Source organism: Lagopus leucura, unplaced genomic scaffold (genome assembly GCF_019238085.1).
Source record: "Lagopus leucura isolate 7727_CA_CO unplaced genomic scaffold, USGS_WTPT01 Super-Scaffold_100024, whole genome shotgun sequence".
NCBI classification, from domain to species: Eukaryota; Metazoa; Chordata; class Aves; order Galliformes; family Phasianidae; genus Lagopus; species Lagopus leucura.
Window position 1 is genome coordinate 6,904,935 of NW_024962276.1, and position 17,186 is coordinate 6,922,120.

Genomic DNA, 17,186 nt, shown 5'->3' on the forward strand with positions numbered 1-17,186 from the left:
TCCAAGCACCACGTGTTGCTCCATCCCCTGGTACAGGCGTTTCTGCAGGGGGCACAGAGAGGGCTGAGCGCTCAGCACGTGGCACAGCATCTCCTGTGCACAGCCTTGGGGCACAGGGGCAACGCTGTCCCCTGAAGCCAGGTCAGCTCCATCCCAACCCACAGCTGTGGGGATGCAGCACAGCGGGGACGGGGCTCCTTGTGATGCGCTGTGACCTTCCTTCCTTTGAGGGGCTCGGGAAACAGAGTGTGCTGCAACCGGGAGCCAAGGGAATCGGCGAGGGCTCTCAGCCCCCCGGGGCCGTGCTGGGGAAGGGGCAGCGAGCAGATGCCCATCCCAGAGCCCGGGTCCGGCCACAGCCCTCATTCCTCCGCTGCCGGTGCCGCTTTGTTGCTAGCTGGTGACATCACCCAGAGCCCACCCCCTGCCTCCCAGCCGTCGCTCCGTCTCGCTCACTCCTTCGCAGGCAGAGCTGGCAGGATCGGGGCTGTGCGAGCGCCGGGGCGAGAGGCAGCAGCATGCGTGCGGCGGCCGAGGCTGAGGGCACGAGAACCACGTAGGAGCCCGGCGGAGCCCGTGCCCACCGCCACCACCGTCGTGGCCTCCTCGCTTCTCCGGGGACGCCGGGACAGCCGCATGCATGACACTCCGAAAAGGAGAGAAAACGACCATAAGTATCCAGGAGCACATGGCTATCGACGTCTGCCCCGGCCCCATCAAACCCATCAAGCAGATTTCAGATTACTTCCCCCGCTTCCCCCGCGGGCTCCCCGCTGCCGTCGGCCGCAGCGGTGCGTTGCGTCCTGCGGTCAGTCAGCCCTCGGTCGGCCCCACCGAGACGCCCCGTGAGGATGACGAGGATGTGGACCAGCTCTTTGGGGCGTATGGCACAACGCCCGCCCCGCCGCCAGCCAAGTGCCCTCCAGCCGAGGAGGCGGTGGATCCGGAGGGCTACGAGTCCGACGACTGCAGTGAGTCGCCAAGTTGGCGCGGGGAGTTTGCGGGGTGCGGGTCTGCGGGTCGGTCCCTGTCTCGCTGACCTTCCTGGGTGCCGACTGCCTGTCATGGCATTGCACTGCAGCGGTGACAAACCCTGTGCTGTCACCGTGGTGCTGCCCTTTGGGGGGGAGGGGGACGGGGGTGGTAGCTGGGAGCATCCCTGCCGCAGCCAGGCTGGGCGCTGGACCCAAACTGGGGAAGTCTCCTGAGAGACACCAGTTGCTGCGTTTGTCGTTGCGGCCGCTTCCCTGCCTCAGCCCCGCTCGGCTCCTTGCTCTCTCCGGTGGCTGCTGGCTGGGTTTGGACTCTTTGCTTCATCCCTGAGGGTGCTCAGCCAGTGATGGGCATTGCCCGGCTTGGAATGGCACCCACCGGGAATCGCTGCCTTCAACCTCTGCAAACTCTTCTCACCATTTCTCACCCACTGACACAGATCTGCATCATAGGGGCTGGGGGCATGCGAGCCCAGCTCGAGCAGATGCAGGTGTCTGCAGCTCGGTTTAACCCTTCCCCACCCAAGACGTCCTTCCCACCCGGCTTAGTGCAGCTTGCAGGCTGCAGAGCAGCTGCTGTCTGGCTCTGCCAGCCCTGGCGGTTGGGGTAGCATCACTGCCCTCCAGCTCAGATACAAATCAAGGTCTCCGCTCAGCCCAGCCCTTAGGAGCCAGATCCTGCCCGGGGCTGAGCACAAAGTTTGCAGCCTGGAGGTGATGGGGGAAGCAGGCAGTGCTGCTGAGCGGTGCAGCGTGCCCATCTACAGGGAAAGGGGCAGGCTGAGCTGCCACTGAGCAGATCTGTTTATGGCCCCGTGCAAGGCAGGTGCTGGCTTTTCCTGTGCCAAATGTTCCAGCCCCACCTGGGCATCTCTCCCGGCGCTGAGTGGCTGCCAGTTGGGTCCTGAGCACTGTCCCAGGCAGTGAGCTGCTGTGCCCTGTGCTGCCTGCGACCAGGGGATGCTGGGCTACGGGTGTGAGCCCCACGGAGGCACTGCGTCCTTCCCAGCCCAGAGTAGGGGTCATGTCACCCCATGAGGAGGAGCAGAGCAGCTATGTGCCCAGGGAGCTATTCCCCACTAAGCCATGTTTGTCCCAGCCAGGCAGTTAGCAGCGACTTTAACCGGATTTGGGTTATTTGCTGCTCTAATTATCAGATTGCCTTGGCTCGTGCTGGCAATAGGAATGGGGGCAGTCGGGCTGTAGGGCAGAAGGGTGCATGGGAGCTGATGTGCTCAGGGCCACGTCGCTTCCACCAACACCCGTGGGTGCTGCCATCCATGTACTGGTGGTGCTGGAAGCAGGGGGCTGTGTGCCGGGTGCCAGCAGTGGGAGCAGTGTTCCCTGCAGTGTAACAGGTGTCAGCAGCACTGCTGGGCTCCTTAGTCAGATGTGCTGGGTCCTCCCCTGGCATGGCAGGCTCTCAGCCAGGGGACAGAGCAGAGTGACCCTGTAGGACACAAATGCATGGGGTGAGCCTATTCCTCGTCTTGGGTCAGCAGCCATCCACAAAGCCAGCTGAGGGCTTGCTGGCCCCATTTCACCACCAGGGAGCTGGGTGGGGATTTGTGCTGATCTGAGGCTCAGCTGGGCTGGGAATGTCTTGCAGTCCCCCATATCCTCAGCGGGTGATTCAGGGCTGCATTAGTCACCTGCACTGCACATTCCCTGGGACCCATCCCAGTGTGGATGGCCGGCTGGTGGTGGTGGTATAGCCACCATCCCTGGTGGGGGTGTGGGGATGGCAGTGCTGGGGCTGGAACAGCACCCATGGGCCACCCACTGCAGTGCCCAGGTGACACCTCTGTGGGTGTCTTCAGTGCTCACATCTCCACTTTGGCCTCTGCTTTGGTGCAGCTAGGCTGCGATGTGCCAAGTATCACTCTTTAGGGATGCTCCAGACATCATCCCAAGGGATGCTCCATTCATCACTCCGTAGAGATGCTCCCTCCCAGTGCAGCCCCACAGAGGTGTGGGGTTTGTCCCATCTCCTGTGAGCGTCCCTTCCTGAGCACAGAAGTCACAGTGCTGGGAGGATTCGAGCTGCCTCTGGTTGGGGAGATGCAGCATTTATCCAGGTTTCCCTACACATATTCCTGCCTGGTGTTATCTCCACAGCTCCAAGCCACAGCTGCCATCCCTCCCCATCCCGTTGCCCATCCACCAGCTGCCAGCCATGGCTCCCACCCCATGAAAGTGAGGGGGCTCAGTCTGCAGCTCATGGCTGGGGTCGGGGCACTGGGGTTATTTAGGAAGGCTCTTCTTTATCACAAAGTTATAATTAGGGAGGCAAAGTGATAACGTGGGTATTAATTACTGGCTGCTTAAGGACGGGCAGGATAATGATGGTGTTGTGGGGTACCCAGGAGACGGGGGAAGGGGGGAGGATGCATGGAAGAGAGGCACACATTGTGGGGATGGAGATATTTACATCTGATCACAACTCCTTCACACATTTATAACCTTTGAATCATCTTTTCGATCTGGAGAAGGGCAAAAGAGGTTTTAGTCAGCAAACTGAACCAACCCCCACCCGGATCTGCCCAAATCACGCCGTGGTTCTGCTGGTGCTGACGGCACATGCGTGGTGTTGGTGTCATCCCCAGCATGGGGACAAACGGGGCTCTGGTCAGCATCCATCCTCCAGGGAAGGGCCAGTGCCAGCACCAGGGGCTTCCCGCATCTTTCATCTCTGTGTTTAAGACTGAGAGTAGTTTATTTTTTTGGGGGGGGAGAGGTGTTATTAATTGCAATGCTGTATTTCATTAAAGGGAGAGAAGGGGAGAGATTTGAAGGCCATCTCCAAATTGAAATTGCTGAAAGTCTAATTGCTGCTGACATCAGGGACCATTTAGTGCTGTAAAACATAATTGCATCTCTGAACTGTTCCGAGCAGATAAGTGTTCCTCTGAACACTCCTCCTGGAGAAGACAGAGGAGCTGATGAGCATCCATCAAACAGCTCCAGGAAGGAGCAGCTCCCTGCGCCAGAGCGTGCCAGGGATGAAGAAATATCCATTGCTGTCAATTCGGGGGCAAAGTGGGCTGTTGGCCAGGGGTGAACCCAGGGGCTCTCAGAACCCACCGGCCGTGGGGATCCATGGCTGCCCGGCTTGGAAATGGCACAGATCCTTTCTGTTCTTCCTGCGGAGTCATTTGCTGACATTTTGCACGGGGCTGTGAGCGCACAGAACCCGTCGCTGCCTTTCAGGACCTTTAAAGGGATCTCCGTCGCAGAAGGAAATGAAAGCAATGGAAGAATGGGGACCAATCTTTTATAGCACATTAAAAAATACCCGGTTTGAAGGTTACGGAACCCGCGCCTTCTGTAAGGGAGCCCTAATCCAGACAATCCCCTGCCGTCTCTTTACCGCTCCGCTCTGATCTCCCTGGCATAAAATCCATGAGCAGATTATCTTGGGAGCACCAGCGCTGATAAGCAGAGGGACTTAAGGCCTTTGGGCTTCTTTTTAATTAGTCTTGTAGTGGGTTTTTGCACTTTTTCGCAGCGCGCCGCTTTGCTGGGCTTTCTAATGGCAGCGACGATGCAGAAGGTTCCTCCGTTTTGGAAGGGAAAATGCCATCGCTGCCTTCCTCTGTGAGCTGTGCCCAAGTTTCTGTGCTGCTCTGGGGCCACCCGTGCCCAAAGGTCCATGGTGGAAGATGCCACGTTCCACGCAAGTCAGATTTGGTTCTCTTCCCAGCACCGTTGGTGGCACCTCCCCATCCATCTCTCCCACAGTGGCTGGGAAGGAGGGTCAGAACCTGCTAATGAGTTCACAGCTCCTAATGGTTGTTTTATCACTGGAGCAGAGTAATCATCATAATAATGATACCTCCTGCCTGCTGTCTGGTGAGCGCTAAGCTGCCTTTGTAACGCCTGACAAAGGCATTTATTTACATTATTTTTTATTTGCAGTCTGTGTGATTAGAGGGCAGCATTCAGAATAGTCCAGCAGAGTTAAATATGTCTGGTAACAGTGCTTCTTGCCTAATTGCTGCCCTTTTCTTTTTTAGGCACTTGCTCCCCTAATTAAAAGCACAATCCACTTCCATCTCAGCTGCGAGGATGGCTGGGAGGGGGAAAGCAATAACCACAATAACAGCAATGAAAGCAATGAAAGCAATAAAAGCAGACAGCTTGGTTTCTTGGGAATCAAAACTCACTTGCTCCTCCACTACCAAAGCCCATCGTGCGGTGTGAAGCCACAAGCGTGCATCTGCTGCAGCACTGCATGGCTGGACATGGAGCTCCATTAAGATTTCCTGACCAAATCCAGTTTCCACACCAAGCCTTTAATTTGTTTTATCAATGATCAAATCCAGCCATCCGAGCCTCTTTGTATGATCAATACCAGGGTGTGCTGTGGCTGGCTGAAGGGCAGGTGGGGATGGAGAGGCTGTGATTGTGGAGGGTTCATCTTCCATAAGCAAAAGGCTGGATTTGTAAAGTTTGACTTTGGCATAAGCCCATGATTTCCGTGGTAATATTTTGGGTGGTTTGGATAGATTGGGTGGTTGGGATGGAGATGGTTTGAGTGGTTTGATGGCCTGTTGGTTTGGGTAGCAGTGGTGTGGATGGATTGGGTTGTTTGATGGAGTGGGTGGTGATGGTTTGATGGTTTGTTGGTTTGGATGGTGATGGTTTGGGTGGATTGGATGATTTGCGCGGTGATGGTTTGGGTGGCAACGTTTTGGATGGCAATAATTTGGATGTTTTGGATGATTCGGGTGGTGATGATTTGATGGTTTGGGTGGAAGCATCTCTTGGGCTGAACCCATGGGGAACTCAGGAGTTGTCGCGTGTTCAGCCTCAACCTGCATCCCTGCCATCTTCCTGAGCCCTGCGGGTGAACTCCACTGATTTATGACTTACCTGAACTGGCAGCTAACGTGCCATGAAATTACTCCAGAGCAAAGGAGGTGCATTATTCTGGCAGAAACCCCTCTGAATATTTGCTTTCCTTTGAAGGAGAAATATTTGCTCAGGAGCAGTGATTTCTGTTTGCTAGCAAGCGAACCTGTAGCTTGCGTGCGGCCGGGCTGGAAGATGGCTGTGAAATTGCAGCACAGAGCTTTCTGTCCCCTGCATGGCCACCACCCCCACAGAGCTGCTCTGCAGAGGCTTTGCAATGGGAAGAAAACCCCCAATTTCCTGCCACAGCTTTGTGCAATTTACCTCCTGGGCAGCGAGCCCTGCCTCGGTGTTAAGCAAAATTGCTCTGTTTTTTTGGTTGTTGTTTGTTTGTTTTGGGGGGGATGTGGGGAGGTAGGTTGCTCTGGCTTTTCCATTTCTTCTGTCGGTGTGACTTGCTCAGAACAAAGGGAAAGAATTTCTCAAATCCATTGAACTCCTGCTGCTGAGGTCCATGCGTTGCCCTCCTGGGCCTTCCCCTTGGACCCATGCACAGCTGCAGCCAGATTGCCAGTGCTGTAAGGGAACACTGCTCTGTTTGAAAGCAGTTTTTTCATCTCAATCACAAAAGTATTTCCATTCTCACTGGGCTTAACATACAGTTTGGAACTGGGAGCAGATCCTGTTGGCAGAGCATTAATTTGAAGGTGTCAGCCTGAAAATACACATGAGGGGCATGGCAGCAGTGCTGCGGGGTGTGCTGAGCATGTGTCCCCATGGTGACTTGGCCACACTGCCCCAATTTTCCCAGGAATGGGGAACAGTCCCCCAAGAGACCCTCTGCTTTGTCCCAGAGCTCACTGGATGATGCTCTGTATTCCTCCAACACTTTCATTCACCCCTTTTGCACTTGTTGGGCAAGAAGCCAGCTCTTACTGGATGTCTCTGATGAAAAATGCCCCATGTCTCTCTCACAGCTGCTCTGGGGACACTGGATTTCAGCTTGCTCTATGACCAAGAGAACAACGCCCTGCACTGCACCATCAACAAGGCCAAGGTATGTATCGCACCGGGTGAGTGAGGAGCAGAGCTGCAGTGGGCATTACGGGGCCATCAGAGCCCTGCTGGAAGCACAGAACCCTTCCCCATGCCCACATCCCCTCCAGCCCCAAATCCATCCCATGCCCACATCTCCTCCAGCTCCATCCCATGCCTGCATCCCTTCCATCCCAGCCCCATCCCCATGCCTCGCTGGCTGCAGCTATTTATGTTTTTTTTAGCAAAGCTCCCAACCCGATGTTGTTATTGACTTAACGCTGTGACCGGCTGTCAGTTTATAAATGGCTCTTTTAAATGCTGCTAATCACTGCCACAAAGTGCTCTGCCTCAGCTCCTTTGCCGTCTGCATGATTGAAGCAATTAGGGTGGGTTTTTTTTTTTTTTTGGTTTGGTGTGGGTTGTTTTTGGTTTTGTTGGTTTTTTGGGTTGTTGGGTTTTTTGTTTGGTTTTTTTTTGCACATTTCAGAGCAGAACATCCAGCAGAGGTCCTGACTGTGCCTCTGAATGCATGGAGCTTCGAGGCACTGCTCGACTCCTGGCCTTCACCCAGCCCTGGGGCCTGGAGGGACCCCTCCCCACGAGGTTGGGAAGGGCTGGGGCTGCTGGGCCAGGATCCCCTTCCATGCCCTGAGTTTCCCTCTGTGCGCTCTGCAGCTGACCCTGCACGCGGCATCGCCTCGCTCGCCGTGCGGGACACCCCCCCACCACGCTGACATTCAAGCGTTGCAGTCCTGTTCATTTCCATTCTGCTCTCATTCTCCCATTTTTCTCTTTTATTTACATCGCCATCTGCTCGCTCTCATTTCATCTCTCGCCTGGGGAAAGCTGCCAAAACTTGACTACAAAAAGGTAAGGGCCAGGACCCCGGCGGGCGGCGCTGGGCAGGAGCTGCAGAGCTGTAGGGTGGTGCTGGGACACACATTGCCCTGGGCTGGGCTGTGCTGCTCCAACTTTTGTCTTCCTTCTTTAGTCCACCGCCCCCCCAGACAGTCCTCCCTTTTCCTTTCGTTCATCCTGCTTCTCTAGTCCTGAGTCCCGTTATTGCTGTGGAGGGGGTTCGTGAGCTCTTGAAGGCACCAACCTGGATTAAACCCAACCAGCTGTGGCCCAATGGCCCTTTTCTGCTCTGCAGCCATCAAGCGCTGTGCTGAGCAGGAGCTCAGGGCTCATCCTTCCAGGGGTTGCCCTGATGGGTCTCTTTGTGCCTCAGTTTCCCTAACAGGGCACAGGGATACCTGCCTTGCCACTGATCATCCCTCGGCTCTCTCAGAGCAGTTTTATGGCTTTCCGTGCAGTGAGGATGATGGCATTGTCACCCCTGGGGTCCTCATATTACTCCCAACCTCTCACGGAGTTGGACATGGCGTTGGGACCCATTTTGCAGGCTCCTGTCACTCCATCCTCCATAGCACATCTGTTAAAAAAGCCTTTAATAGCCTCCTCAGAAGGTAATTTAATTGAACTGAATGGATGGGTGAATTACAGTGCTGCCTCTCTCTCTCCATCCATTTTCATGGGAATTTGCTTGCTCGCTTTATGATTTCATTTGCCGTGCAGCATCCGGGCAGGTGGGGCATGAAGCCTGCAGGCAGCACTCGCTTCTCTCTGCTGTGAATGAGCACTGAGCCCCAAATGAGGTGCTGAGCCCCAAATCAAGCTCTGAACCCGTGCTGGGGCCATCCCTGTGTGCCATGAGTGCCCATGGAGCTCCGTTCTCCCTGTGCTCCCCATGGCAGTGCTGGGGAGGTGATGCGAGCTGCGGTGCTGTCGAGGCAGAGCCATGCAGCCTACATTCGCTGCTGATATTTTTATCCTGCTGGCTCTGGGTGAGAAGCCAAATCCTCTTTGCTGGGCACCATTTGGTTGCAGGGCAGAGCCCTCCCTGAAGTCAGCACATGGTCCCTGAGGCCCCAGGCTCAACAAGTTGCAGATGGAGCCCAGGTGGGGCTGGAAGTGCTGTCCCATGCACATGGAGCATGCGGCCATTTACCCATCTCCTCACTCTGACCCATCCTAAAGCAGCCGCTGCTTGTGCTCTCATCCCACACTGCCGTAGGGGCACAGTTTTGCCAGCTGCAGCTATGAAACAGCCCTGCAAATCTCCCACACAGCCTGGGGGCATTTCTAGGGCTGTGATTCCCACCTGGGAACAGAAGCTCTGTTTGTTGTGCTCCTGCAATTGCTCCTCTTCACTGTGGAATTGGCTTTGTGCAGGTTTGGGGCATTGCCCTGCCATTGCTTTCAGCCCCGTGGTTGCTTGGAAGCCACACACAAAACCCATCACCAGTTGGCACTGTGACCGTGCCATGGCTGTGCCACTCCAGTGAGGGCAGGGAGCAGCAGCATAGCCACAAACAGGTTTGGGGATTGTTAGCTGCTCTAACCCTGCTCATCACTCTCTCCCCCAGGGCCTGAAGCCAATGGATCACAACGGTTTGGCCGACCCCTATGTCAAGCTGCACTTGCTTCCCGGGGCCAGCAAGGTGAGAAGCACTCATTTCTCCTTTCCTCCCCATCACTTTCCCTGCTGGAGCAGTGAGGGTTTCCCCGCTGGGAGCAAACCGGTTCTGCTTTGCTTTGGTTTTGTCTTTCTTCTTTGGCATGTTGAGCCCCTCCGATCATAATAACGCGTGGTATCACTCGTAAGGGAAATATTTCCATCTCCTGAAGTTCAGTGCTTGCTGGAGAGAAGAGTAATTAAAGATATTGATGTGTAGTGAGAGCGCGGTGTAACTGATGGGGATGCGGAATTTAAATGCTAAATGTATGTGTGATGAATATTAATTACGCTCTCAGTTTACCACTGAAGGAAAGACCTTTTGGGGGGAGGCGTGTTTACTCGTTACGGTTCAGCCGAATTAATTCATAACGTTCAGGGCAGCAGAGGGAGTTTTTAACCACATTCTGAGTTCCGTGGGAAATAGGAGAGCTGTCAGCGCTTCCACTGCGCGCCGCTCCCCTTCTTGTAGGCACACAGCTTAGGGGGGCTGGGCAGCACTGGGGCCATGCAGAGGGGAGAAGGCACACACACCAGGGCTGAGTATCACCCCTCCACTCCAGGGCGAAGGCTCAAGGTCTGTTTTTCCTCTCCCCTGCCCCCAAAGTGGGGGTCCCACGCTCGTGGCTGCGCCTGCAGGGCTGCAGTGCTCGGAAGTGTTCCCCCCGCTAACAGAACGCATTAGAAGGAAGTTATTTACAGTTCTTATTTTGAGTCAGCCGGGGTTGGGAGCTGTGCTGGAATCAGGAATGCAAAGCACCAGCCAGAACTGCAAATTGGTCGTTTTTTAATGAACCTGAAAAGACGTGGTATTTTTTTTTCCCACCCCCCTCTCGCTCCTGCTGTATAAATGCAATCCCTGCTCTCGCTGCCTCTGCCAAGACTCCGCTGCCTGAGCACCAGCAGGGAGGATGCAGGGCTGGGTGCTTTGGGAGAGGATGGGGGGCTCCCCGTGGGGCTGCCCGGCTCCCACTCACCTCCATCACTTTTCCAGGCAAATAAGCTGCGGACCAAAACGCTGCGCAACACTCTGAACCCCACCTGGAATGAGACCCTCACCTACTATGGCATCACCGACGAGGACATGATCCGCAAAACGCTGCGGTAGGGCCTTGGGGACCCCCAGCACCTCTCCCTGCACCACTCAATCATTCCCCTTTGGAGACATGGGTTCCTCCTGTCCCAGCTTTTGGGATGGAGCAGTGAACCGCTGCGATAAGAGACGTGCATTCGGACATATTTCTCATCGTCTCTGGTTGAGGTTTGGTCCCTGTGTGCTCAGCATCACAGTGCTGGGAGAGCATCCCATGCAGGCTGGGAGATGGGGATCCGTACGCAGACAGACCGTCATATCCTGGCCCCAACACATCATGGATCCACCCCGCAGCCGGAACCCGGCCCTGCTGCTCCAAAGCTGCCCCTGGAGCTGATGGTTTCCCCCATGCCTGCAGCGCAGCCCTGCTGGGGGAGCAGAGCCCACCTGTTGTCACAGTGTGTGTGCAGATGAGGAATTCAGCACCGTGGGTTATTATTTCACATGGAAAATATTAGTCATGCTGAAAGTGCCGCAGGCTCGCCGGGCTGGAAAGCCTCTGGTTTATTATTATTAGCGGTGGGGATTTTTTTTTATTTTTTTCCACTGAGGGCTTTGAAGTTTGCAGCCTTTCAAGCGTGGAAATCAGTTTGGGGGAGATGTTTGCTGAGATATGTGCTGAAATGCAGCAGGGAGCCCAAAGCCCCAACCCACGCCTTGCAGTGCTGGCTCCCTACACGGCTGATGCAGTGATGCTGTGCCCGGTGCTGTGGTGTCCCTTCCTGCAGGCTGCTGTGGTCACAGCTCCACCCTGGGATGGTTTTTGTGCCAGGAGAACAGAGAGAAGCAGTGGAGCTTTTGCTTTGCCTGCAAGTGGCTCTGGAGAAGTACGGCGTTAGGGTAGAAGAAGCATACTGGCCAGGGCTGCTGCACTGCATGGGCTGCTCCTCTGCTGATACAAAGCTTTGGGTTCCCATGGCTCCATTCCTAATCTTGCATGAAGGAGCCAGCACTCAAAATTTGACTGCTTTTCATTTCCCCAAGAGCCGTTTCCCATCCTCCTCTTTCTTCTTCTCCACCTTCACAGCAGCAGGTACTGGTGAAGGAGATTTTCTTTATTCTGAGGCACGCTCAGATGAGATGCAGCTCCTTACAAACAAGGCACGAGGTAGAAAGTGCAGCTTTTGGTGTAACTCCTCTCTCAGATTTCCTGCTTTTTGGAGGAAGCGATGTTTGGTCGGGCAGAAGGCACGCACTGCAGCTCCCAATGGAGGCAGATGTGTCTGGGTGGCAGCTCTGATGGGATGGGGCCGAGGGGCTCCAGGCACATTGTTGGTGCTGGGCTGCAGAGGGGCAGAGCTGTGATTGTGGAATCCCTCCCATGGGAAAACAACAGTGTGGATCAGAGCACCGCAGTCTTTGCCTTCAAGCTGCCCAGGGAGTGCAGGGCTTCAGGGCTGCAAAAGGGCTCTCAGTGTTCCCTGCCCAGCTGGGCTGCTCCTGGCTGGGAACCCAGCACCAAATGTGGCCCTGCGGTGCAGCAGTGATATACAAGTGATGAGCAAGCAGCATTTTGTTAATGAAGCAGCCCCCTCAAACTCCTCCATCCTTCGGGTTTCAGGAAATGCAGCAGGTGGGAGGATCTTGAAAGGTCTCATCCATTCATCAAGCGAAGTCCCTGCATCCAGACCCAGCCCGAGCAGCAGGGCTGTCTGCTCTATGGGGCTGGGGGCATGCAAGGGGCATGGGAAACCAATAGGGACATGAATGTGGGCAGAATTCAATCACCTACATTTAAATAATCCCATGTAATAGGCAGTAAATAGATCACATTGGTAATAAATACCAGAGCTGGCCAGGGACAGGATCTGATTATTCATATCTAGATATATTGGCAGAGCGATGCATTATTCATGTGCTACTCAGCGTGCCCGCGAATGCCAGGAATTCTTTGTTTAATCATGTGTTTGACAAACATCATGACTCATTACAGATATTATTCAGACAATAGTATTTGATCAGGTCCGAAAGGCACAGCACAGCTCCCTGGGCTGCGGGGTCCCAGATTGCTCTGTGCTGGAGCCATGCGGGCACTGCACTGCTGTGCTTTGTGCGCTCAGATGCAGAGCTTTTGGGACGGAGCCCAGCAATGAAACCTCACTTTGTTCCAGGGAGAGCTGGGCAGTCCCAGGCCGCTGTCTCTTCCCGTGTTCTTTATGACATGTAAGCATCATCTACGTCCTGCACATCCGCTGAGAGCTATGCAAGTTGCTATAGGGACCGCACGGGATCTTAGAGACATCTCCGGCATCCGCTGCCTGCTCTGTGCATGCAGAAAAGGGTGGGGGGCCCCAGATGAGTTCCTCACTGACCTCATCCTCCTCTTTCTGCACCAGCAGTAAGGCCGGAGCCGCTCCTTATGCGGGCTGACGCCGTGAGTCAGCAGTGGGGCGGCCATAGCTGCAGTGAGTCAGGGCCGGAGCAGTGGGAGGGCAGCGAGTGGGGATGCTCGTGGGCATCCAATACCCCATCACAGTGCTCCCACAGCCCAGAACCCCCGCTGGGAGGTGTCAGAGCATGAGGAAGGCAGTCGTTTTGGAGGGAGAGGCACGGGGGTGATGTTCCCGTTCCAGGGCTCACGCAGGGAGCGAGGGCGGCTGCTGGATTCTCTGTTTGTCATAGAGCTGATTTTCTAACCCAGGGTATATGAATTCCATCACAACGATTCCTTGTAATAAGATTCAAGCTGGTGTAATTGCATTACGCCCATTTCCAAGGGCAGGGCTGGGTTTGGAGCTGCACTCATCTGACTCACATTTCGGCACTGATGGAGCAAGGCACCACCAGCCCAACGTGGTTCAATAGAGAAGAACCAGGGCTGGGGCTGGCAGAGCAGCAGGCTGCCTTGGCTCCTCTGGGTGCTTTGGGGAGGCAGCCAGGAGGGTGTGGGGCAGGGGAACGTGTTACTCACATTATCAGAAGGTAAAATCTGCATTGGCCTGGTGTAAGAGCAGAGCTGGCTCTGCCCTCAGTGCTCTCTCCCTACACACACAGGTGATTGCCTCTTGTATGGAGTTACTGCTCCTCTGCTGGTTTGGGTCTTTGAAAGAAAGAGAGGGGGAAGTAGAATAAAAAATAGCGAGCCTGCATTTCAGATTCTCTTTGAGAATTCGGCTGTTTGGTGGGGTGTTTTTCTCCAGGAGTATCTATAGTAACGCTGCATTTGGGGATGGCTTTCTGGAGAGTGCTTTCCCCATGGTGAAAACCCTTGGCCTTTTTTCCCAACCCTTCTCCCTCTGCCCGCTCCCCTGGCCTGGTGCTCCCTGTGCAGCACTGCTGAGCCATCCCTCACAGCACCTCTCCAGGTCCTTGTCCTCTGGTGGTCAAACTGGCAGTGGATGAACCACCCATCCATAGTGAAACCACCCATGGATAAACAGCCCGCACATAAACCTTCCCATCCATGGATAAATCATCCCTGAAGAAACCAACCATGGAGAAACCACTCGTGGATAAACTACCCATCGATAAACCACCAACAGAGATCCTCCACCCGTGGATAAAACTCCCAAGAAGAGATCACCTACCCATGGATAAAACCATCCATGGAGAGATGCTCCACCCGTGGATAAACCACAGTGTGACATTTGTTCCACTGACATGGGGTTGGAGGGCACTATTTATCTGTAATTAAGCTTCCCTCTCCCAAATAAATCCCATTTACCAAAAACTGTTAAGGCCAAGAGCAGGGAAACGTTGGTGGGAGAGGAGGCAGAGGGACCCCCGGTGGTGTCCCCAGCAGCAGGGACACAGAGATAGCTGTGCTGTGCTCATGCTGCCCTGTGTCCTCCCAGGATTTCTGTCTGTGATGAGGACAAGTTCCGCCACAACGAGTTCATCGGGGAGACGCGGATCCCACTGAAGAAGCTGAAGCCCAACCAGACCAAAAACTTCAGCATCTGCCTGGAGAAGCAGCTGCCGGTGAGTGGGAGGGGTCACAGCGACGTCCCCATGGGGCTGCGTGACACCAAAAGCGCATTGCAAACAGCACTGGGGCTGGTTTTGAACGTGGTGCTTGCTCATGGAGAGGGCGAGCAGCCCCAGACTGGGCTCATTCCCTCCCCAGATAGACAAAACAGAGGACAAGTCACTGGAGGAGCGCGGCCGGATCCTCATCTCCCTCAAGTACAGCTCGCAGAAGCAGGGCCTGCTGGTGGGCATCATCCGCTGCGCCCACCTGGCTGCCATGGATGCCAATGGATACTCAGACCCCTATGTCAAGACGTGAGTGATGCTGGCAGTGCACCCCACCCTGCCCCTCCCCTGAGTGAAAATTAAGTGATCTCATTAAGGGATGCAACTCACACCCATCCCTCACCCCTTGTCCCTGTCCCCCATGGCTCTGGCCCAAAATTCAGCACTTACAGGGATGGTGTTTGTTGGGATGATGCTACCGAGATAAAATGCAGCCTGTGGGAGTTCAGTGGTGGAGTTTGTTGGCAGAATGCTTCCAGATTCTTTAATCGCTGTTCAGGAGTGGAGACATTTATATAAAAACCCACCCCTTCTTTTCTGAATGCTCAGAGGAACAGCTCAATCCCTAAAGCAAAAGAATGAGTCCTCAGTTTTCGTGGTATTTTGGACATAGATCGTGTCTGCAGGGGTGGAAGCTGAGCAGGCAGACAAGAGATGTTTCTCAGTGCAAACCCTGATTTTTAATGATGAGCAAGAGGTGGAAAGTGGTGCAAGCATGGGAACAGAGCCGGGGCACAGCAATGGGGAGGATGCTCCTGCTGCCTGCTGGCTCTGCAGCTGTGTGCTGATGTGGCGAGCCGTTTCCTTGCAGTTATTTGAAGCCAGATGAGGACAAGAAGTCAAAGCATAAGACGGCAGTGAAGAAGAAGACGCTGAACCCTGAATTTAACGAGGTGGGTCTGTGGTTCTCACCCAATGGGCTTTTCTCAGTGCTGTGAGTGAAAGGGAAAAATAAACCAACTTGGTCACTGGGAAGGGATGGAGGTGAGCTCCGTGAGCACTGGGCTCTGTGTGCGTTCAGGCTGAGCACTCGTGGTCTCCCTGCAGGAGTTCTGCTATGAGATAAAGCATGGTGACCTGGCCAAAAAGACATTAGAAGTCACAGTGTGGGACTACGACATTGGGAAATCAAATGACTTCATAGGTGAGTGGGGCCCCTTGGAGCACCATATGTCTTACAGCTGTTATGGAGAACAAACATTCCTTGTTTTTCTCTCCTTTCCCAATTTCTCCCCTGGCTTTTCTCCCAATGGAGAAGCTGTCCCATCTCTTCCCCCTCACTCAACACCTTCCTTTTCCTTCTCTTTGTGCTCCTGCTGCCCCCTGTGCCGTGCTGCTCTCCACTTTACCCCCCTTGCACCTTGTGTCCCTCCATCCCTGCTGCTTCTTTCATGCTTCACTTCTTCCTCTTCCCTTTCTCCATCTGAGGTTTCTCTCCTTTTCCCACTACCTTTTCTCTTCTCACGCTCATTTTTTTTAATCTCCATCTCATATGCCTGCTTCTTTTTCATCTGCTGCCCTTCTCCATCCTCCTGCTTTGTGCTCCAACCCTACATGCCTTCCTGCTGCTTTTCTGCTCTGCTTTCCTCCTCTTGTGCACCTGAGCCTCCTCTCCCCAACCCAAGCAGGCAGCAGCAGCTCATCCCCCCCTCCATGTTTCCAGATTATTTTTCCTGGAAAAAAAAAAAAAATCCAATTGAACAGGGAGGTTTCATTTGTCTCTGTTGGATGTCTGGGCTTCAAAGTACCACCGAAGCGATGCTGTGAGCAGCTGTGGTGATGTATTGCTAACAGGAGCCCGATAGCTCTGCTGCCACAACTGCAAATGGGACCTGCGAGCGGGGGCCTTGGGGAGGGCTGGCATGGCTGTGTCCTGCTGTGCCCCAACGCGTCCCATTGCACACCCACCTCTCCTCTCTGTCTCTCTCAAGGTGGAGTCGTGCTAGGGATCAACGCCAAAGGCGAGCGGCTGAAGCACTGGTTTGACTGCCTGAAGAACAAGGACAAGAAAATCGAGCGCTGGCACACGCTGACAAACGAGCTGCCGGGGGCCGTCCTCAGCGACTGAGCACCCCCCAGTGCTGGGCTCACAGGGCTGCAGGGCACAGCTCCGTGCTGGAGAGGGGAGCGCTTCCCAGGGAGCGAGGCAGAGGCCACGTGCTCTGCTCAATGGGTCCCATCCCCTGCAGCTTTTCCAGAACGCCTCTGTGCACCTTACACACACCCACAGGCATGCACACGCGTGCACACGCACACGCGTGCACAACCACGTGCTTGCACACACGTGCACACGCACGCACTCAGCACACACCTGCATGCACACAGGTCTGACTCCTCTCCCGAACTCGTCGCTGTACTGACTTACCTTCTCGCTGCCTTGCAATTCAGTGGCAAAAATGAATGCATCAGTCTTCGTTTGTGTATCTACTACGAGCAAAAGGCATCACTAAAACATGGGACTGTTTTACTGAGGCCGCCGTGCCCCGTTCCTGGTGGTTTGTCAGTCTTTGTGGTCTGGGCCTAAACAGTCTTTTATGCATTTAAAGCTTCTCCGTCGGAACGATTGCGTTCTCTGGTAACATGGGAAGGCTGTTGGCTTTTCTTCCAGACAGTTTGTGCTCACCCTCTCTGACAACGCAGCTCGGCCTCCCTGGGATCTGCCACGAGGAATAAAGCAGGAACGGCTCCTGCTCCCTCCTGCTCTCCCTGCAAACCC

The 17,186-nt window shown here is 54.7% G+C and overlaps 1 protein-coding gene across 1 annotated transcript; it reads left to right on the top strand.

Annotated features, from left to right (window-relative positions):
* Positions 1-637: 637 nt before the first annotated feature.
* On the top strand, positions 638-16,722 carry DOC2B (double C2 domain beta). Its single transcript, XM_042879543.1, has 9 exons — positions 638-971; positions 6,824-6,903; positions 9,314-9,388; positions 10,397-10,506; positions 14,290-14,416; positions 14,562-14,719; positions 15,282-15,363; positions 15,518-15,614; positions 16,402-16,722. Exons 1-9 carry the CDS (start codon positions 641-643, stop codon positions 16,536-16,538), a joined length of 1,197 nt encoding a protein of 398 aa, XP_042735477.1. The 5' UTR covers positions 638-640; the 3' UTR covers positions 16,539-16,722.
* Positions 16,723-17,186: the final 464 nt, after the last annotated feature.

What these genes read in the sequence shown, in the direction of transcription:
- DOC2B (XM_042879543.1), top strand. Translation starts at nt 641, where the DNA reads ATGACACTCCGAAAAGGAGAGAAAACGACCATAAGTATCCAGGAGCAC. An exon ending in GCACCATCAACAAGGCCAAG is followed by an intron (nt 6,904 to 9,313) that starts GTATGTATCGCA and finishes TCTCTCCCCCAG; the next exon opens with GGCCTGAAGCCAATGGATCA. An exon ending in GCCTGGAGAAGCAGCTGCCG is followed by an intron (nt 14,417 to 14,561) that starts GTGAGTGGGAGG and finishes TTCCCTCCCCAG; the next exon opens with ATAGACAAAACAGAGGACAA.